General features: G+C 46.7%; 1 protein-coding gene across 1 annotated transcript in view; it reads right to left on the bottom strand.

Moving 5' to 3' along the window:
* The window catches only part of TDRD9 (tudor domain containing 9), a 66,404-nt gene extending 44,931 nt beyond the window's left edge, over positions 1 to 21,473 (bottom strand). Inside the window, exons 1-9 of the mRNA XM_032955911.2 lie at positions 20,838 to 21,473; positions 13,452 to 13,660; positions 12,734 to 12,900; positions 10,359 to 10,580; positions 9,460 to 9,582; positions 8,912 to 8,992; positions 7,317 to 7,478; positions 4,487 to 4,587; positions 3,714 to 3,763 (exon numbers count right to left, since the gene is read on the bottom strand). Coding sequence (XP_032811802.2) covers positions 3,714 to 3,763; positions 4,487 to 4,587; positions 7,317 to 7,478; positions 8,912 to 8,992; positions 9,460 to 9,582; positions 10,359 to 10,580; positions 12,734 to 12,900; positions 13,452 to 13,660; positions 20,838 to 20,983 — 1,261 coding nt within the window. The 5' untranslated portion in view covers positions 20,984 to 21,473. The remainder of the gene's footprint in view (positions 1 to 3,713; positions 3,764 to 4,486; positions 4,588 to 7,316; positions 7,479 to 8,911; positions 8,993 to 9,459; positions 9,583 to 10,358; positions 10,581 to 12,733; positions 12,901 to 13,451; positions 13,661 to 20,837) is intronic.
* Positions 21,474 to 21,950: the final 477 nt, after the last annotated feature.

Here is a 21,950-nt window from a genome sequence, read left to right as displayed (position 1 = left end):
GGGCGGCAGGGACACCAAGGCGCACTACCACAGGCGGGACTGGCCACATCGGACCGAGTTCTCTGTGGGGAGGAACAACGTCAAGTGGGAGCCACTGGTGGACCCCCGGAAGGTGCTGATGCCACCACTGCACATCAAATTGGGCTTTATGAAACAATTTGTCAGAGCTGTAGATAAGGAGTCGGTAGCCTTCAAGTACCTTCAAAACTTCTTCCCTGAGCTGTCTGAGGCAAAGGTCAAAGCCAGTGTCTTCATAGGACGGACCACAGATAAAGAAGATCCTGGAGGGCAATGAATTCCACAAGAAGCTCACTAGTAAGGAGAAAGCGGCTTGGAACAGCTTTGTCGCAGTTGTCCGTGGCTTCCTGGGCAAGCACAAGGTCGAAAACTACGTGGAGCTGGTTGAGACTGGTGAAGAACCATGGCACAGTGGGCTGTAGGATGTCCCTCAAAGTCTACAGTGAGGGAAAAAAAGTATTTGATCCCCTGCTGATTTTGTACGTTTGCCCACTGACAAATAAATGATCAGTCTATAATTTTAATGGTAGGTTTATTTGAACAGTGAGAGATAGAATAACAACAAAATCCAGAAAAACGCATGTCAAAAATGTTATAAATTGATTTGCATTTTAATGAGGGAAATTAGTATTTGACGCGCTCTCATTCAGAAAGATTTCTGGCTCCCAGGTGTCTTTTATACAGGTAACGAGCTGAGATTAGGAGCACACTCTTAAAGGGAGTATAAAAGACACCTGTCCACAGAAGCAATCAATCAGATTCCAAACTCTCCACCATGGCCAAGACCAATGAGCTCTCCAAGGATGTCAGGGACAAGATTGTAGACCTACACAAGGCTGGAATGGGCTACAAGACCATTGCCAAGCAGCTTGGTGAGAAGGTGACAACAGTTGGTGCGATTATTCGCAAATGGAAGAAACACAAAAGAACTGACAATCTCCCTCGGCCTGGGGCTACATGCAAGATCTCACCTCATGGAGTTGCAATGATCATGAGAACGGTGAGGAATCAGGCCAGAACTACACGGGAGGATCTTGTCAATGATCTCAAGGCAGCTGGGACCATAGTCACCAAGAAAACAATTGGTAACACACTACGCCGTGAAGGACTGAAATCCTGCAGCGCCCGCAAGGTCCCCCTGCTCAAGAAAGCACATATACATGCCCGTCTGAAGTTTACCAATGAACATCTGAATGATTCAGAGGACAACTGGGTGAAAGTGTTGTGGTCAGATGAGACCAAAATGGAGCTCTTTGGTATCAACTCAAATCGCCGTGTTTGGAGGAGGAGGAATGCTGCCTATGACCCCAAGAACACCATTCCCACCGTAAAACATGGAGGTGGAAACATTATGCTTTGGGAGTGTTTTTCTGCTAAGGGGACAGGACAACTTCACCGCATCAAAGGGACGATGGACGGGGCCATGTACCGTCAAATCTTGGGTGAGAACCTCCTTCCCTCAGCCAGGGCATAGAAAATGGGTCGTGGATGGGTATTCCAGCATGACAATGACCCAAAACACACGGCCCAAGGCAGCAAAGGAGTGGCTCAAGAAGCACGTTAAGGTCCTGGAGTGGCCTAGCCAGTCTCCAGACCTTAATACCATAGGAAATCTGTGGAGGGAGCTGAAGATTCGAGTTGCCAAACATCAGCCTCGAAACCTTAATGACTTGGAGAAGATCTGCAGAGTGGGACAAAATCCCTCCTGAGATGTGTGCAAACCTGGTGGCCAACTACAAGAAACGTCTGACCTCTGCGATTGCCAACAAAGGTTTTGCCACCAAGTACTAAGTCATGTTTTGCAGAGGGGTCAAATACTTATTTCCCTCATTAAAATGCAAATCAATTTATAACATTTTTGACATGCGTTTTTCTGGATTTTGTTGTTGTTATTCTGTCTCTCACTGTTCAAATAAACCTACCATTAAAATTATAGACTGATCATTTCTTTGTCAATGGGCAAACGTACAAAATCAGCAGGGGTTCAAATACTTTTTTCCCTCACTGTATATCCTTGATGCTCATCTTGATAAATTCAAGGAAAACATGGGAGCGTACTCGGAGGAGCAAGGCGAGCGCTTCCACCAGGATATACTGGACTTTGAACACCGCTACCAAGGACAGTATAACGAGAACATGATGGGAGACTACATTTGGGGGCTGATTCGTGAAAGTGATTTACAGTATAATCGTAAATCTCGAAAAACTACTCACTTCTAAATCTCTTGGAGTCATTTTTGTATTACTTTAGTATAAACACACATAAAAAAAAAATTCTGGCTTCATGTGAACGAAAATACACAAAATCGCCCGTTTTCTCATTGAAAATAGGTAAATTTCAAAATATCACTGTCCTGGTCACAAAAACAAAATGTTTGTGGGGAATAATAGACATTTTCTATACTTTTTAGGCACAAGCAATTACGAAATAACACTTACTACCCAGGAACAACAATTGTGTTGCATAGCGATCGATTCTTTATTGTTGTCTAGTTTTGACCATCTCGTTTGAAAGGTGTTGCTAGCTCCGTATCACCAAAATACGAGATGTTGCCGAATTCCTGGGAATCTCTCAAACCTCAACGTGACGAGCGCCGCGCCAAATGCAACGGGCGAGGCACGACTTCCGAGGGACGACGACACACTTATTCGACAAAATCTTCAAGCAACCAAACGTTTGCCGTTTAGTTTTAAGCGACCTCACTCGCACTGCTGCCCTCTACGTATCATTATTTAATAATGGACATTTGGGAAGACCCTGGCTACGCCGAATTGCACGGTCGTAATAGATAGATCCCCTCTCCCGGAATTGCAATGTCACAACTGCGTCAGTGAACGGCGCGCATTCCTCAAGCACTGCCGGGCGACACCCGCTCCCTGCCCTGTGACCCAAAGGCCGATGGGTACTGGGCAAAAAGACACGTGGAATATTTTATTTTCATCCACAACAACCACCTGGGGGGGGTGTGTCCCGGTTCTCTGCTCCAAATACTACTCCGTTTCCGATACTACGGCCGCCACAGCTTCGTCGGGTCTACCCTCCGTGAACTTATTACCGAGGCAACTAAGGGGCCGTCCATAAATGACGTCACGCGATTTTTGACCCCCGCCCCCCCCTCGTCACAAAAAGTCAGACACCCCCCCCCCCTCCAATATGACGTCACAAAGCTCTGCCCCAAATCGCTTTAAACGACTGTCATTGTAGTGCGTATTTAATGTGGCGCTGCACTCGGATGTTGTAGGAGAAAACATTGATTAAAAAGTCTATTTAATTAAGTAGAACGTGTTGTCTATATTTATTTAAAGTTGCGCATTTTGATGTGACGTCACATTTCTCAAACCCCCCCCCCCTCGTCACACATCGTCACAAATGTCTGACCGCCCCCACCCCCCCCCCAGGTGAGTGACATTAATTTGCATAACGATTTATAATTAGTTTTTTAGCCTGAAATGTATTTAATTTCACAGGGGCCAACGCAGGGCCCACCCCCTCCCGCTCCTCCTCTTGAGAACGTCCAGTCCGACACACGGACGGGCGCGTCGTCATCGCGACCCGCTAAGCAGACTCGAACACTGACGGAGTAGAGGAACGCACGAGGGCCCCCCCCCCACCCACCCCAGAGCGGCCAGAGGTTCCCGCCACGAGGCGCGTGTGTGTGTTTGGTGCGAGATAACACGAGCGGCCAAGAGCGTACCTGGCAAGAACACGAGCACGCTGCCAAGCTCCTGAACGCCAGTCTGCAGGCTGCAACACAACGATAACGGCTCGCAACAAGCAGACGCGGCGGTCTCCCCACGCGCGCTTACAAGCAGAAATACAATTCAACCAATTTGTTGCAAAATGTTTTTAAGGTCACGAAAAGAGAATTGAGGCTGCGTCACTTGCATTCCGTTGTCAAAAGAGCATTTTTAAAACGCTTCCAGGAAACCCGTGACTTTTGCAGGAATTAATGTTTAATCGCGGGCAATGACTTGACTTGCGTTATCGAGGATAATTTGTGAACGGTATGGTAGGATGCTTATCAACTGCCAAGAGAATTGGGAGAAGAGACGCCGGGCCCTCTACCAAGGACAGAGAACCATAGCGACACGACCGCAGTGTACGATAGCTGGCGCCAAACTGTGCCACACGCCCTCCCGCATGGCTTTTGTGGGAGTCTCGGTACCGATAAAGTTATTTTTTTTAAATTCCGATTCCGTTCTGATGACGTACATATACGTCACTGGAACACATGTATACAGCATCAGAATGAAATTGGAAGAAAAACTATGACGTACACGTACGCCATCGGAACGGGAAAGGGTTAACAATGCACCTGTCATGCGGTATGTGGGGAAAGATGGTGGGGGAGCAGGGAGGAAAAGAGCGGAGGTGGGGGGGGAGGTAAGGATGGGAGGATGTATTACGAAGCCAGGAGTGTAACTCCCAACGTTCAAAACACCGATCCATCTCCGTCGCACCACGTACTGCTTGTATGCCTCCATGTCATAAAAGCTCCTGATGAGCTTCTCTGTGATGGCGTAGCTCTCACGAGCGATGCTCGGGATGCACAGGTCGAAGATGACCGCCTGCAACACGAACACGCGATACGAACACGCGAGGTTAACGTACGCGGCAACGGACACCTGGCGCGAACGCAACGACAGGCGACGCGAGCAAAAGCACGAACACGGGGCACGAACACGATTCAGTTGCTGGAGAATCTCCCGGCACGCCGGACAACCAGGTGCAGCGGGTAAACGCGGCGGAGAGCTGCACGGGCACTGCGCGGGCGTTTAAAGTCAAACGCATTGGCGCAGCGTGCGGCCCAAAATTTGAAGCGCATCAGAGCTGGCGTGCGAGAGCTTGGTGCCTGGTAAACCGCCTGGGGTGGTCCCCCCCCCCCCCCCCCGCCCCCGTTTATCGGGCCGACCTTTGCGGCGGTCGTTACTGTGCAAGGGACGTGGCGGCACCAGTAAAGCGGCTTGTAAGGCCGACGGCTCGCACGCAAAGGTTGGAGCGTTTAGCCCGGGCATCTCGGAGAGGTCTCGGGGACTGGCGGCGGAGCAACAACTCCCGATTGGACTGCTGCCACCGAAAAACACAAAGTCAAGGTCGACCCCCGTGCGCAAGCTGTCACTCACTCTGCCTGCAGCGAGTTTTAACCCTGGCCGAGCCATGCTGTGGCTTTTGCTGGGACAGCTATGCACTCGAATGCAGTGGGCGTGCGGGGAGCGGTAGCGTAGTAGTTCTCGCACCCAATTTCGATTTCCGCTCACGGCTAGTATGTATGTTGAACTTCTTTCGTGCCGTACGTAGCTAACCATGCTAATCGGAGGTGCGGCAGGGTAAGGACAACAAACTTAACAAAAAAAGCAGTTCGAAAGAAATTAGTTTTCAATGCAGATGTAAAAGTGCATAGCTCCAGTGGCTTCATAATATTAGAAGAATATTTGAAACGGTTCTGGGCCGCCAATAGGTCGACCCGACTTTAATACAAGTAGCTGGTGTGGCGTGTAAACATCAGCACTGGGGAGACAAAGGCGGCCGGGTGTGGTGTTAGCTACACCACCCTTTGTGTGTTATGCCGGTCATAAGAGACTTCCACAAGAAGCACTTGAACGCAATAGTCTGTTAAGGCTATATGGGGGACATTTGTCATTGTGGTAAGTAACTATGCATCGATTCACTAATTAAAACAGATTCATATTAAATATTATTAAAAAACAAAGATCCAATGTATAGCCTTAACAGACTGTTGGGGCAAGTGCTGTTCGCGAGCACCTATGAAGGCCGGCACGGCACACAAAGGGTTGGGTGGCCAGCACCAGGCCCGGCCGCCTTTGTCTCTCTAGTGGCAATGATTTTACACATCGCACTAGGTACTTATCTGAACAGGCCCAGGACCTGATCAGATAATTGTCACTGGTGTTGACCATGAGCAGAAATCGAATTCAGGTCGCCGGGTTCGTAGCGCAGTGCGCTAACCGCTACACTACCGCTCCCCACATAGTATTCATAAACACACACACATTTATACAGGTGGTAAAATGCATTTTCATATTGGGACATTTCACGTTATGCTGTGGCACCTTCGATTAGCATGGTTGGCTACGTATGCTGCGAAAGAAGTTCAACAAACACACATACAAGAGTGCTTTCCATGGGGAAATGATTTTAATGCAGCATATGCACTTGTGAAAAGTCAATATTTGCCCATTATTTTCCCCAACCTGCAATCAAATCATTTGTTGTTGCTAAAATAGGAACCTCCTGCCGACCATACTTCCCCATTACAATCCTCTCCTGTAGCACACAAAATGCAGCTCTAATTAATGCTTGTTAAAGCATTTAGCGAAAGCTTTTAAAATCCTCGTCTCAATTTGAAGCAATTTTAAACGGCGCAATTTTCCTGTCCATAATATTTAATTTATACTTTCATTTCAATGTTGTGTGACATTCCACGATGCACAGAGCAACGTGCTTGCTGCTGTTCAAGTCACCGAGTAATTGGTAACTTGAATGAACTGCATCTGCCAGCTTTATTTGTAATAGTTTCAAAATATCGAGCAATGATACTCAAAGACCAGTGACTTTGCCAATCATTAACAGGCTAATTTAACACGAAGCGGCCGATATTATTCGTGATACAATTAAAAAACTAATTTCTTCTAAATTAAAAAAACGTATTTCACAAAAAATATTTTTTTGTGTTTAGTTTGTTGTCCTTCCCCCCTCCCGCACCTCCAATTAACATGGTTGGCTACGTATGGTGCGAAAGAAGTTCAACATACATGCCTAAGTGTTAACGTTTCGTAAACCCAATTGAATCCGACACAGCCAATGATCAAGGTTTGTCAGGTGAATAAAACATGTCAATTTTTTACCACCTTTGCACCACCGGTGTCTTAGAGCAAACCCTCAACATTTACAACTTGAGAAAGTTTTTTTCTGGAGATTACGACCAACTTCATCATGATTAATAGAGGCTGGGAAGACACAGCCCATGCCCATCCCCTCTCACCTGGGCAGCCCAGCCTAGGAAGTCGGACACCTTGCCCAACAATCCGCAATGCAACCCAGAAACACACTGGGGGAGCCGTGTACCAGTTAAGCAACGAGGAAAACCACCACCAACAAAATCTTACACTCTCTAGCGGTGTGGCATTGGCCCGCTTGTACCGTGTGGAGAAGAGGGAAGGAGGGGAAATAGGCCAGGGAGGAAGGCGGCCAATGGAGCCAGCAATGGAGCCAACGATGGAGCCAACTATGGAAGCACATGCAGGGGCAAGTGGCCGGGAACGGTTGGTGCCCTGACCTCGCTGAGAGAGATGGGCATGTCCTCCAGGTAGTGGACCTGCACCTCGTGGACTTGGTCTGGCACAAAGATGATGGGCGCCGGCTGCATCCGATCCATCAGCGGCATGGAGAAGTATGACGCAAACTCCTGGCAGTCGATGGTGGCTGACATGAGGATCACCTGCGGTGGTGAGGGGGGCAGTGGCGGGCGGGGGTGGGGGGGCGGCCGGCGGGATGGGGACGAGTCGGAAAGTCGTAACTTCAAATTGATTCTTACGCTTTACACGAGACGTCGAATCACGCGCGGGTAAAACATAAATATTTATGATTTACATTTACTGTGCAATCATCTTCTTCAGCGGCGCACTAGCGCCAGGCCAGCGGGAAGAGAGCCAAGTGCCCTTAAGACGCGTGGAGTCCCCCTAGCACTGCACAGGGGGCACCCCACCCTAGTCAGGTACCTAGCACTGCACATGGGGCACCCCACCCTAGTCAGGCGAACACAATCAGTAATATAATCCCTCTAACTCCCTTGGACTGTAACACCGGTTGGCTTGGAATATAAACAAAAAGTAAAAAAACAAAAATGATGAACACTGAGGTGTGAACATCGCACGTTGCTTCATCGGTGTTTAAGTGTTAAATAGGGCTGCTAATCCTGGGCTGTGATAAAATAATGGGGAAAAAAGATCAGGGGCTTTGTTTAATCGCTGATAGGCACAAACATTGAATTCATCAGCCCAGTAGTTTTCCAATAATGTTCAGCAACAATTTCTTAATCGTGGCAAAATTGGACTGGTTTTTAACTAGAGTCCAAATCAACAAAGCGGATGAGGAAACATTTACCTGGAACTCCCAATGGACTGCCTGAGTAAGTATCACTACCTTTGTGTAAATTAACAAACTCCAACATCATCATCAGCCATGGTCAATCCACTGCTGGATGAAGACCTCCCCAGGACCCACCGCCACCTCCAACCATCCTGCGATGCCACAACACCTCGACACGTCTTGATGTTATCGTTTAACCCCCTCCTTTAGGCGGACGTCCGCTCTCAAGATGCGGGTTCCACCGCTTGGCTGCCACGCCCCTCGCTATGTTTCACAGTCAGACATCATCCCTTATCGCGACGGACCCTGCACTAGTCAGCTTACTTTTTTTTTTTGGAAATACATCCAACAAAACAATTCGCCGCTTAGCAGTGTTATTATTTTTTTCACCGACGGCACCCTCAAGCTGCAGCCAAGTATTTGGTGCGCTAACGCACACAGCTCTCGGCCCACTCCTTGCACAGTGCGCCTTTGATGGAAATGTGGAACGGCAACTTATTACCTGTTGTATAACAACTAATTATGTGTCTTTTTGGAGCGCTGTGGGTAACTGAATAAGCACTTATCAATTCGCCACTGCACATGGACTTTTTTTTACAAGTATGATTTATCTGGCGATACCCAAAAGAACAAAAACCAATCGAGAGTTGAACATTTAAATTAAGGCTGTTGCCTAATATCGGTCTGGCGATGCTGTGATTCTTAAACGGTTCAAATTTAAGAACAGGATCTGTTGTGCATCCTCGCACTCCGGCAGTGATAGATTAGGCACCTTGTACACACCTTCACGGTTCTCGAATTTGTTCGGAGAAGTTTTCTCACAAGCAGGAGGAGGAAATCCGTTTCCTGGTCCCTTTCATGAACCTGGTCGTGTCGAAACAGAGAGATAAGAGAAACGTTCGGCTGCGTTGTTTTGCCATTCAAAGAGAACAATAAAACATACCCAGAGTAGACAATCGCGTCAACACTCTCCTTTTTCCGTAAATATATGAATAGCCAAGTGGCGTTTCAGAAATCTCATGCTGGAAGGAAGCTCCCTGCATGTGAAGGAAAACGTTGGGCATCGTGTCCCGAACGACACGCGGTACACAACCCAAAAACACGACGAAGAGATACATTTTCAAGTACTTTTTAAAACAAAAGAAAATCGGCTCTTTCTGAGACCGAAGTGACCGACGTGTGTGCGAGTCTTAATGTGTCGCAGCCGACTCGCGGGTAATGGAAGTACCTACTCGGCCATCAAGAACAGGTTCCCCAAGCCTGATATAAACGAAACAATGCAATTTCAACAAAGGGCTGCCGCGCCCTTGGAGACCCACCAACGCACGCACCTCGTCGATGAAGACATGCGTGAACTCCATCATGGATTTTTCGGCGATAAACTTGCGCAGCAGGATGCCCGTCGTCATGTAGACGAGTCGAGTGTCGTCGGTGGCCATTTTGTCAAGGCCCACCTGAGGCAGTGAGAAGACCGAAGGGGTGTGAGCCCCGACGTGCAACACCGGAGGTGTTTTACAATGGCACGGCATGGCACGCACGCGTTTGGCCAATAGGGACAATGCCGCTCACCAGCTGTGAATGCCGTCGCAGGCCTGATTCAATGCTTACGGTGTCACGAAGGTAGCGGCCTCGAGTGGCTGAAGGAGTCAAGTGAAGGCATTACGTAAAACAAAATATGCACGTAAGAAATTAATATAGCCTCACGCGCACGATGCGATGCATGCATTGCAACGGAATCCATTCGAATTGGTGAATCGATGCACATTCACAGGTCTAACGGGTGGCTTCGTGCTGGAATTTAGTCATTTACATCAAGTGAGCGTCACGTGAACTCACGTCAAGTGAAACAGATTCAAGCCTCAGCTCCCACTGCCCCATATCCACCCTATAGCCGTCATAGATTGAGACAAGTGGTGTTAGCGAGCACCTATGAAGCCCGGCACGACACACAAGCGGGGGGTGGGTGGTCAGCACCACACCCGGCCGCCTTAGTCTCCCTGGTGGCGATGTTTACACACCACAACAGGTACTCACTTCATGTTGAGTCGACCGAGGGGATGCCCAGGACCGTTTCAGAAAACCATCGCCGGTGTTTGCAGTGAGCGGGAATCGAACTCGGGTCGCGGATTTCGGTAGCGCGGCGTGCTTCCCGCTGCGCTACCGCTCACCCTCACATGCACACACACGCACGCGCGATGTACGTGCGCACACGCACACACAGCCACGTAACCTGGTAACCGACGATGCTGCCGAGCTCCCAGTTCCGGCTTCGGCTGACCCACGCGGCGATGCTGCGGGCCGCCAGCTTGCGCGGCTGCGTCACCACGATGTTGCAGTGCGTGCCGAGCTGCGCGTGCTGGTCCAGCACGTACTGCGGAATCTGTGTCGTCTTGCCACTGCCCGTCGAGCCCTGCACCACCAGCACCTGGTTGCTCTCGATCATCTGCAAGATCTGGCGCCGGCAAAGAAGAGGAACCGTCTGGAATATAATAATAAACAGCCCTCTGTCTATCCACTTGTTCAATAAATAATTTCATTTTTACAGCGCCATTCATGCGAATAGCATCCCATAACGCTGTACGTTAATTATAACGTACAGCGAAACGGTGGCCAGATGTTAACTTCCCGGCCTGGTATGCAGGCACTGACGGAGCCAGTGAGGGGGGTGGGGTGGCACGTGCCCCCCCAATGATCCGATCGAAATCCCTAATTTCGATCGGATCATTGGGGTTTATTAGTAATAAACCGGCATTTTGCGACCCCCACTGCTACTGTGTAGCATATTATTACATGCCAGGGACTCTATGAGATGATAGGACAATAGTCTGAGTCCATAACTGGCAATAAGTAACGGCAAAGCGGTTATAAGTGACTCGGAATTGTGCGCAGTTGCGTATACAGTACACGACTTCCCTGAAGGCAAACACCTTCAGCGAGCGCGATGCCGATCACACAACGCGGTTCGAATTCGACCCTCAATCGATGGCTGCGCCATCGCCGCACATGCGTCAAATAAAAAGCAAGGGACAAGTCCTTACTTACTAACAACTCTTATTATTTTTCATTGCTGGAGGGGTTGCCCCCCCCTACCTGAAAATCCTGGCTCCGCCATTGTATGCAGGAGGTTGTGGATTCGATCCCAACCTGGATGCCTGTATATTTGGAGTTTGCATCTTCTCCCTGTGGTCACATAAATTTTTCTCCAAGTCCTTCGGTTCTTCCCTCCACATTTATAAACGTGCGTTTTGAGTAATTTGGCTGCTATAAAATTCTACATGATGAGCCACTTCGTTGAGATATAATTTGTGGTTAGGTCACATCTGAAAAGATCAAAATAGCTCAATGGGCCCTTACCTGGTAAAATAAAAATAGCACAGCATATATAAGGACCAAATCCCATGTACAGCCACTACCAAGCAAATGGAAATCCTACAACCAAGCACAATCAAAAACGAATAAGCAAATTAAGAAACAGTACCAAAACTAAAGCACAAAGAACAAAAAAAGTTATCGCAACAAAGGTCTCATTCCATGCTGTCTCAGTCGACCATAATTGTTTGACCATACTTCACCATAGCATGCTGGTCAGTGCTGGTTTTGGCGAATGGGGGTGGTGGAGGCCCAACGTATTTAGAATAGACGGCAATATGCAACGCGCTAGATTAATGCAACCCTTTCGACTGCATGTTGTTCAGCCCTCGGTCAATTCCACTGCTGGCTGAAGGCCTCCACGCCGTGTCGGCCATGGGGGTTTGCTGACCAGGTCAGCACGGGTTGGTGATGGAGGGGGCCCAGAATTGGTTCAAATGTTGCCAACCAATGATGTTTGTCGTGGCAGAGAATCAAACTCGGGAAGACAAATTCATTGATCCACCATTCAAGTAATTTAATAATGCCATCGGTTTTCCACAATTGGAAAAAGGGACAAAATGAAAATATGGTGTGCTTAAACGGTCACCACAACGTTGCAGTGCAACCAACTCACTCTCAAAGCAATGGCAGTGATCGTGTTGGTGCAGCGTGTGTACGTCTCAAATGATGGACATATACTGGACTGCAAGGGTAGCAGATGAAATATTCCAGAATAAATTTGTGGGAAGCTTCCAAGTGTGCTTCCTTCACATCTGCGGATTTTTTCTCTAGGTACCCAAGTCTCCTCCCACACCAAGTTAAACGCTCATGAGTGGAACTGACCACATATCCCAGGACATGACCCTTCCACGGATAAACAAAGAGGCATTAGATCACCATATTGCCAAGATTACGAGACGCTCCAAAAAAGTAAGACAGACACCAAACGTGTGCTCAGTGTGAAAAAGTTAAACAAATCTGGTGACAATCACGCATGCCCACCGGATGACAAGATGGTCCAACAAAAATTCTGCTTCACAGTCCCGAGGGGAGGAGGGGGGGAGATTGTGTCATAATATGGCGAATACAGTATCATACATTTATCAATGCATGTGCATATGCTGAACTTATTTCGCACCGTACTTAGGGGGGGGGGGGTGGAGCAACAAACGGAACACACAAATCAGTTCTAAAGTAAATGAGTTTTCAATTGAGCAAAACATCGTCAACAGTGGAGGACTGCCTTCTGCGCACCTTCTCGCGGTGCTTGGCGATGGGCAGCTCCACGTCGTACGTGTGCTGGAAGTTGTAGAAGCGGTAGACGTCGCAACCCACCACGCGGCCCGCCTGAGACTCCGTGAAAGCAGAGCTCGCTTCCAAGCTCTCCAGCTCCAGATCGTAAATGCTGTCCAATGTCGTGACTGCACGCACGTGGGCGGAAGAACAACCGTCATTATTTATGTCGCGCTTCTCATGCCCGGGGCGCTTTGTGGTTTCCCTGTGGCAGAGGTAATAGCTGCCTCTGGGTGGCAGAAAAATGAGCCTGATTTTCAAGTGCCCAATAAATTTCATATCACGGAATTTATTTTGTGCAATCGTTGTTGACCGGGTTGAAACCATTAACTCACTACACTTGAGAACCGTGTTTTTTTTAAGCACAGGTGGAACTGAACCCAGGATCTTAGCAGGGTCGGCTCAGCACTCCTGACCCAGCCATCTCTAGCACAAACTGAATGGTTGCTTCTTATTTTTATTTTTACTAATAAAGGTAATTTCCCCCGGCAGTTTTATCTCCACTTGTTTTATCGCCATCTCATCATGAGACGAAGCATCCACTCGGAACTTTTGTCGAGAGCAGCGGCGACCCTTGCTGCTAGAGTGGCCCATGCAAGTTGATGTAGCAGAACACTACTTCTGAGATTCCCTACCCCTCCTCCAAGTTGACCTCCAGTTCAGGGGACTGACTTCTCACCCGACTCGGTCAGCTCGGCGAGGGACTCAGAGCCGCACTCGCTCTGCTCGTACACCTCCTGTTCGCTCTGCTGCTGCTGCTGGATGTACTCGTGTGCCTGGTGCTGGTAGAAATCCTGCACGTAGTCTTGATTGCAGCCCTGCTCCCCCAACAGCTTAAGCTCCTGCTGCTGCCGCCGCCGCCCAGCCAATTGCCGAGGCTCCTCAGTTCTGCACACGGACATTAAAGAGGTAGGAGTTTTATGCGCGAAATCTCAGAGCTTTTGAAACGTCGGGTAATCTCTCACCAGTGCGTGAACGAAAGGCCGCCAAAAGGCAGACCAGTACGAGGACACTGCAAACACCACAGCATAAACAGCACATATGTTAGCGCATTCATTCACACGTAACCTTAAGACTTGCTACAAGTTCCACATACCTAGGGTGGTTAAACACATGCCGCTTGTTCAGTATTCCTCATCATTATACACAGGAATGAATTCCTTGCATGGATCACATTTTATTCTAGTCTTGCCTATAATGCCAATACGTGAACTTAGTAATTTGTACAGATACAGCATGCTATTTGATAACCTATATTTAACTTATGTCTTTTAAAAAAATAGGAAAATTTTACATTGCGATAATTTGCTATTTTTTTTCCTTTCGCTTTTTTGTTATTATCGATTTATTTTTGACTGTGACTTGTGCGTATGTCGGAGAAGCGGCGGTGTAGTTGTTGTTGTTGATGAAACCTTACTTAAGAGCTTCTTGGCTCACAGGGTAAATCAAAATAAACTACCACTACCTTCAGGAATGAAACGCCATCGTCTGAGAGTCTGCAACCCGCGAGAAGGCTTCGGGCGAGTATTTAGTGTTGCTTATTCCTCCTTTGAAGAAGCGGAGACCACAGCGGTTTACTATGTGGTCAATCGCTTGCGTTGCATGGGCGCAAATCGCAACCGTGGCTCCTCTTAAAAGTTTCCACTCACGCGTTGTCATGTTACCCGAGACACAACTGATACCGCCATCGAGGTGAATTGGACATCGTTAATTCGAATGCAATTATTATCAGAACAGCTATAAACGGAGCGCATTCATTGCACACTGCGTGAAGGGATATCCGCAGAAGAAACCCGTGCACTCCTGGCAAAGAAAGACACGAGACTGGAATGCGTTGCAATGTGGGTATGGCATTGGAGAACATCAGTTGGATGGATTTCCGTGGTCAAGAGAGAAATGAAGCTCTTCGGGAGCAGGTTCACGTGAGAAGTTCGATTTGACAAATCCAGAAAATGATCAAATTTGCAACGCTCCGCAACAGTATTCATTCACTCTCTCTACAGAGAACTACTCAGACGTAAATTCTAGATTTGAAGTTTTCGTGACTGCAATGATCCATACTCTTTGGTTCTTTCGGTAAAGTCACGTAGGTAAAAATAAAGTTAATCAAATCACAACGTTTTGGAGGCAACACAAGCTTCCGTCATCTGGTGGCCACAGTGATTTTGCTGTGACTGTTGCCACCTGATGGACGGAAGCTTCTTGTGTTGCCTCCGAAACGTCGTGATTTGATTAAATTTATTTTAATTTTTACCCTACGTGACTTTACCGAAAGAACCAAAAACTACTCAAGACGGCACGAGAATGAACCACAGACAAGCAGGGATGGCAGCAGCCACGCTATAGTCGGTGCCAACAATTTCCCAAGCTCTGCGGTCCCCTATATAATAAGCTCTTATCGGCCAATAGATATTTACATGTGGGAGGAAACCGGAGCACCTGGAGAAATGCAACGCATACGATGGGGAGACACTCTATCCCCATACAAACGGAACAAGTGGAATTCCACTTTTTTTTATTGTGCAGTCCATGGGGTTTCCAAACATTTGTGCAATCCACCAACCGTTGAGACTCCACGGTGCTGTTATTAAACGCGAGCTTAGCCACCATCGCCCAGCTGATGTGGATTTGGCACATGCTCAGTGGTGGTGAAAGCATGATACAAGAAATTTCTGGATGTTGAGAAAGCATACCTGTCAACCCCTTATCAGTGCCCTACCTTATTACATACCAATTCAAACCTTATTGGTCACCCTGTGCCCTTACAAATCGAAGAAATCATCCTACAAAATCCCATCACAAGGGAGAAACACAAAGACATTGTCTGTTTTGCCCGTATTGAAACGTCTGTACGCCGTTTGGACCTGAAAACCCAATTTCCATGTAGAATAATACGGGTTAAACCCTATGGGTTGCAAAGTATGAGAGAGTAAAATATAAACAAAAAGATACCTGACAACTTCAAGCAAAGACGCAGGAAGGAGCGAGTTTGCGCCAAAGCCCTGCCGTTCGGCAAGTAACTAAAGGGAATAAGCTACAGTGAGGGAAAAAAGTATTTGATCTCCTGCTGATTTTGTACGTTTGCCCACTGACAAAGAAATTATCAGTCTAAAATTTTAATGGTAGGTTTATTTGAACAGTGAGAGACAGAATAACAACAAAATCCAGAAAAACGCATGTCAAAAATGTTAGAAATTGATTTGCATTTTAATGAGGGAAATAAGTATTTGACCCCCTCTCAATCAGTATGATTTCTGGCTCCCAGGTGTCTTTTATACAGGTAACGAGCTGAGATTAGGAGCACACTCTTAAAGGGAGTGCTCCTAATCTCAGCTTGTTACCTGTATAAAAGACACCTGTCCACAGAAGCAATCAATCAGATTCCAAACTCTCCACCATGGCCAATGCCAAAGAGCTCTCCAAGGATGTCAGGGACACGATTGTAGACCTACACAAGGCTGGAATGGGCTACAAGACCATTGCCAAGCAGCTTGGTGAGAAGGTGACAACAGTTGGTGCGATTATTCACAAATGGAAGAAACACAAAATAACTGTCAATCTCCCTCGGCCTGGGGCTCCATGCAAGATCTCACCTCGTGAAGTTGCAATGATCATGAGAACGGTGAGGAATCATCCCAGAACTACACGGGAGGATCTTTTCAATGATCTCAAGGCAGCTGGGACCATAGTCACCAAGAGAACAATTGGTAACACACTATGCCGTGAAGGACTGAAATCCTGCAGCGCCCGCAAGGTCCCCCTGCTCAAGAAAGCACATACATGCCCGTATGAAATTTGCCAATGAACATCTGAATGATTCAGAGGACAACTGGGTGAAAGTGTTGTGGTAAGATGAGACCAAAATGGAGCTCTTTGGCATCAACTCAACTCGCCGTGTTTGGAGGAGGAGGAATGCTGCCTATGACCCCAAGAACATCATCCCCACCGTCACACATGGAGGTGGAAACATTATGCTTTGGGGGTAATTTTCTGCTAAGGGGACAGGACAACTTCACCGCATCAAAGGGACGATGGACGGGGCCATGTACCGTCAAATCTTGGGTGAGAACCTTCTTCCCTCAGCCAGGGCATTGAAAATGGGTAATGGATGGGTATTCCAGCATGACAATGACCCAAAACACACGGCCAAGGCAACAAATGAGTGGCTCAAGAAGAAGCATATTAAGGTCCTGGAGTGGCCTAGCCAGTCTCCAGACCTTAATCCCATAGAAAATCTGTGGAGGGAGCTGAAGGTTCGAGTTGCCAAACATCAGCCTAGAAAACCTTAATGACTTGGAGAAGATCTGCAAAGAGGAGTGGGACAAAATCCCTCCTGAGATGTGTGCAAACCTGGTGGCCAACTACAAGAAACGTCTGACCACTGTGATTCCCAACAAGGGTTTTGCCACCAAGAACTAAGTCATGTTTTGCAGAGGGGTCAAATACTTATTTCCCTCATTAAAATGCAAATCAATTGATAACATTTTTGACATGCGTTTTTCTGGATTTTGTTGTTGTTATTCTGTCTCTCACTGTTCAAATAAACCTACCATTAAAATTATAGACTGATAATTTATTTGTCAGTGAGCAAACGTACACAATCAGCAGGGGATCAAATAGTTTTTTTCCTTCACTGTAAGTGAGAATCAGCTCGAGTGTTGTGCGTGAGTGTAAAAGGTTAAGTTATGTGCGGGAGGCACCTAGTGAGTGTGGAGGATCCCTAATCCTGGCCACCTTGCGAGTAGAGGATGACCCCCAGGTGTGGATGTGTCTCCTTTATAGTACAGGTGTTGGTATTGAGGTCATGATTCCCTAAGTCCTGTTGGGAGAGTTCGAGGACGTTGTTTGATAAGTCTACGGCAGTGATTCTAAGCCTTTACTGCAGCCTGTTGTTTCTCAATCGTAAACAAAAACTGTACGTTAACACATAGGTTTGATGGAACAAAGTAGTTGCACTTCCATGCCCGTGCTTACTTTGTGTTTCGATGAATTACCTTCTAAAAAAAACATCTGGCCATGTCTCCCACCCCAGGTTAATAAGAACCACCGATCTACGGTTTACAGCATAAGTTTAAAGCTCCCATTGCGTCAACGCAGACGTCCCCTGATGAATGCTGAAAGGCGCCGGATCAAGGTAATGAGTGTCGAGAGGTCCCGCTGTTTGAGTACAGGTGCTGCATCGATGTTGAGAAGTCTCACATGTGACTGTAGAAGTCCTGTTTTAAAGTTTTCGTCTCAGCGAGAGACCTACGTTCTGATTGAATTCTGAGCGGTCCCATCATAAGACTATCAAAGCGGCTGTACGCAGTGGCATCACTAGGGAGGTGCGGACCGCACCGGGTGACACCATCAGAGAGGGTGACACCAAAATGACTGCCTATAACATTTTTGTGCAGTGTTTAAGCAGAATTTTTATTTTTATAAAAGCATCCCTGTAGTTAGTTATAACAAAAACATGTTTCGTAAGCCCAGCTTACATGTACTGTATCAATATACCTACAAGCCTAAAACTCTATGCTAATTTACTTTTTTGAACCTTCTAATGCACTCCGGTCAGAGCTGTCATTATTACCCAATGACAGTGACGCTTCGAGTCACGTGGTTTCGTCTGCACGCGCTCCGAGCACGCGCTGTTGTTTTCGTTGCTGCTCGTGTTTTTATAGTCGCTGATTTTGTCAAATTTTCTGGTGTTTTTAGCTACAATATTGGTAATTAGTATTTGTGAACCTATATCAAAAACTTTTTTGAGAATGAAGTAGTAATTAAAGGAAAACGAGAAAAATAAAAAGACTTCCGCTCAGTCACTAATAATGTTGTAACTAATAATGTTGTAATTCAATGTAGAAAGTTTACAAAACAATTTTGTTATTATTCATATAATCTAAGTATTACATTTAAGCAATTTAAACTATATCACATATTACTCTATGATTAAAATTAATAAACTTACATGTATAACAATTATTGATTATACAGTATAACTATTTGATCATTAAGGGGCCGTCCATAAATGACGTCACGCGATTTGGGACGATTTTTGACCCCCCCCCTTCCTCGTCACCGACGTCACAAAAAGTCAGACCCCCCTCAAATATGACGTCAAAAAGCTCTGCATCCCCCCCCCCAAAACCATATTTATATTTTGAAAAAAATCGATTTAAACTATTGTCATTGTAGTGCGTATTTAATGTGGCGCTGCACTCATAGTTTCATTTATTTTGGTATAGCCCTGTGAACCATTCGGCTCTTGAATCGGGTGCAACCGCAACAAACAAAAAAACTAAAACATGAACAAGAAAACATCTTAAAGTGACTTTGTGCATGTGCAAACAGAAAATCCAGGAAAAAAACATCAAAATATTGCTGAAATAGCACCGTACACCAACGCTGTGTGCAAAAATCACAGTGGGATACGCTCTAATGTTGTAGGAGAAAACACGTATTAAAAAGGCGTTGGAAAGCTTAAATTTAGCATAAATTCACTTGTAAATATTCAACGTCTAACTAAAACTGCAGATGTTCAGAATATTATATTGAAATTACCTTATACTGTAATTATAAAATATTAAAGTAATTATAACTATACAAAAAATACTTGAAACTTTGTAGTAGAACGAAGCAAAATGGAGAGTACAATTATAACAATCATATATTCATTCCACAGAATGAAAAGCCCTGGTAGAATCATTATAATCAAAATGTTTAATAACAATCATTAAAAATGTTCAAAATGCATGCTTCTCCATTCTTCCCAGGAGAAGCAAAATGCTCCTTCATGGAGTAAATAAAAGGTGACCTTAGTCAATTATAGGAATCAAATAGTTAATATTGAAAATTAATCAAAATTAGTGTTGTTATAACAATCACATTTCTGAAACCCCCCCCTCGTCACAAATGTCTGACCCCCCCTAGGTGCGTGACGTCATTTATGGACGGCCCCTGAATAAGATAAATTAACAAGTTCAAACACGAGGTGGGGTGAAATGCTGTTTCTTGATACGTTTATAAATGTAACTTAAATCTTAAATTATATATTTTTCATTTGTCTTTTTTATTTTCTTTAAAAACATCACTGTCTTGCAAATTTATATCTGATTTAATGTAGTTCTTAAATGTTTGGACGTTTTTTTACTTCGAATTCTGTTTTCTTACCGAATTGTCACTTTTACCACGTGAAATTATGTAAAAGTACATTTAGGCTGTACGTACATTGTAATTTAACGGTGTAATTTTGTATTTTGCTAGTTGTTTACGTCACTACAATTGCCATTACATCCAGTGATATACGGGAATTACGATTTACGAGTAATATTGTTACAAAATTACTAAGGATTCTGAAAGGTCTGGTACGGGAGTTAGCGTTGTTACTTTAGGGGGCCCCATATTGAAGTGATATTTCTCAGTGTATGATTGCACAGGTGCCCGTGTGTTAATGTACAGATCTTAAAAACTAAATTCGTACAGATATTGCTGTTTCTAAAGTGTTGAGCACTTACAGGCGCCCGTGTTAGGATGTAGCGGCCCTATACGCATGTTGAGAGGTCCCAAGTGTTAGTGAGCACGTGTCGCCCAGTGTTAGTAGGCACGTGTCTGTCGCCCAGTGTTAGTAGGCACGTGTCGCCCAGTGTTAGTGGGCACGTGTCGCCCAGTGTTAGTGGGCACGTGTCGCCCAGTATTAGTAGGCAGTGTCGCCCAGTGTAAGTAAACACGTGTCGCCCAGTGTTAGTAAACACGTGTCGCCCAGTGTAAGTAAACAAGTGTCGCCCAGTGTTAGTAAACACGTGTCGCCCAGTGTAAGTAAACAAGTGTCGCCCAGTGTTAGTAAACACGTGTCGCCCAGTGTAAGTAAACACGTGTCGCCCAGTATTAGTAGGCAGTGTCGCCCAGTGTAAGTAAACACGTGTCGCCCAGTGTAAGTAAACACGTGTCGCCCAGTATTAGTAAACACGTGTCGCCCAGTGTAAGTAAACACGTGTCGCCCAGTGTTAGTAAACAAGTGTCGCCCAATGTTAGCGGGCGCGTGTTGCCCAATCAGCCCAAAACCCAGCTCATCTCGTGCACGTACGACGGCTGGGGCCGCGCTGCAGACCACAGTCCTCCATTTCTGGCCGTAGCTTTCTCCGGCAGCACTCGAATGTTCTGCGGCTTCTTGTCGATGGTGAACCAATCGCACAGGTCCTGCACGCTCACTTCGGCTATCATCGGATTCATGATGAGAGTGGGATGGGGAGTTGGGGGAGGGTAGAGGAGACGAGGGGTCGCTTCCAGACAAATCCGACCGAGAAGAAACCCCCCCCCCCCCCAAATCGCCGGGAGTTGGAACTCGGCCTAGCCGTGGAGACTCCGACCGCTCAAGCCACGCGCTCCGTCCACCGAGCAAGCACGTGGCATCCGGCGTCGACGAGGACCGGGTTACATGACGTCATTGGTGGCGGGCACATCATCGCCGCGCGCGAAACGTCACGGGAAACGTTCCGGAGGCACCGCCTCCGTGGTTGGCGGTCGTTTGTTAAAAACGCCCCCAAAAAGTCGACCACTCCGGGGGGGGTGGGGCGGGGGGTGGTGTCTCGGGAAGCCCCAAAGGTGGGGTCGAGCAGCGCCGGACTAAGCTAGTGCGGGGCCTGTAGCATGTGTGATAAAGGGGCCCGAAATTATGACGAAAATAATCCAAGAATGTGTCCCGCGCGTGACGTCACTCCACTTGAGGCCAACCCCCGCGTGACGTCACTCTACTTGACGCCAACACCCGCGTGACGTCACTCCACATGTGGCTCCCCCCCTGCGTGACGTCACTCAACATGAGGCCCTCCGCGTGACGTCACTCCACATGAGGCTTAAATAGTTCATAGTTCATTTATTTGGTATAGCCCTGTGAGCCATTCGGCTCTTGAATCGGATGCAACCGCAACAAACAAAAAAACATGAACAAGAAAACATCTTAAAGTGATTATGTGACTGTGCAAACAGAAAATACAGGAAAAAATATCAAAATATTCCTGAAATAGCACCGTACACCAATGCTGTGTGCAAAAATCCCAGTGGGATGCAAGTCAAATAACAACAACAACCACAAGACAACTAAGATTAAGGCCATCAGTCTAACTCCGTACTACAATAGACATAAACATGGCCAAAACTAAAAAAAAAGTTTTCGAAATCACCAAAATAAAAGCCATAC

The sequence above is a fragment of the Petromyzon marinus genome, chromosome 17 (assembly GCF_048934315.1).
Source record: "Petromyzon marinus isolate PM22_M1 ecotype Great Lakes invasive population chromosome 17, UKy_Petmar_22M1.pri1.0, whole genome shotgun sequence".
Classification (NCBI taxonomy): Eukaryota; Metazoa; Chordata; class Hyperoartia; order Petromyzontiformes; family Petromyzontidae; genus Petromyzon; species Petromyzon marinus.
The sequence above is the reverse complement of the archived record's forward strand: the minus strand, read 5'-3'. Positions and strand labels throughout refer to the sequence as shown.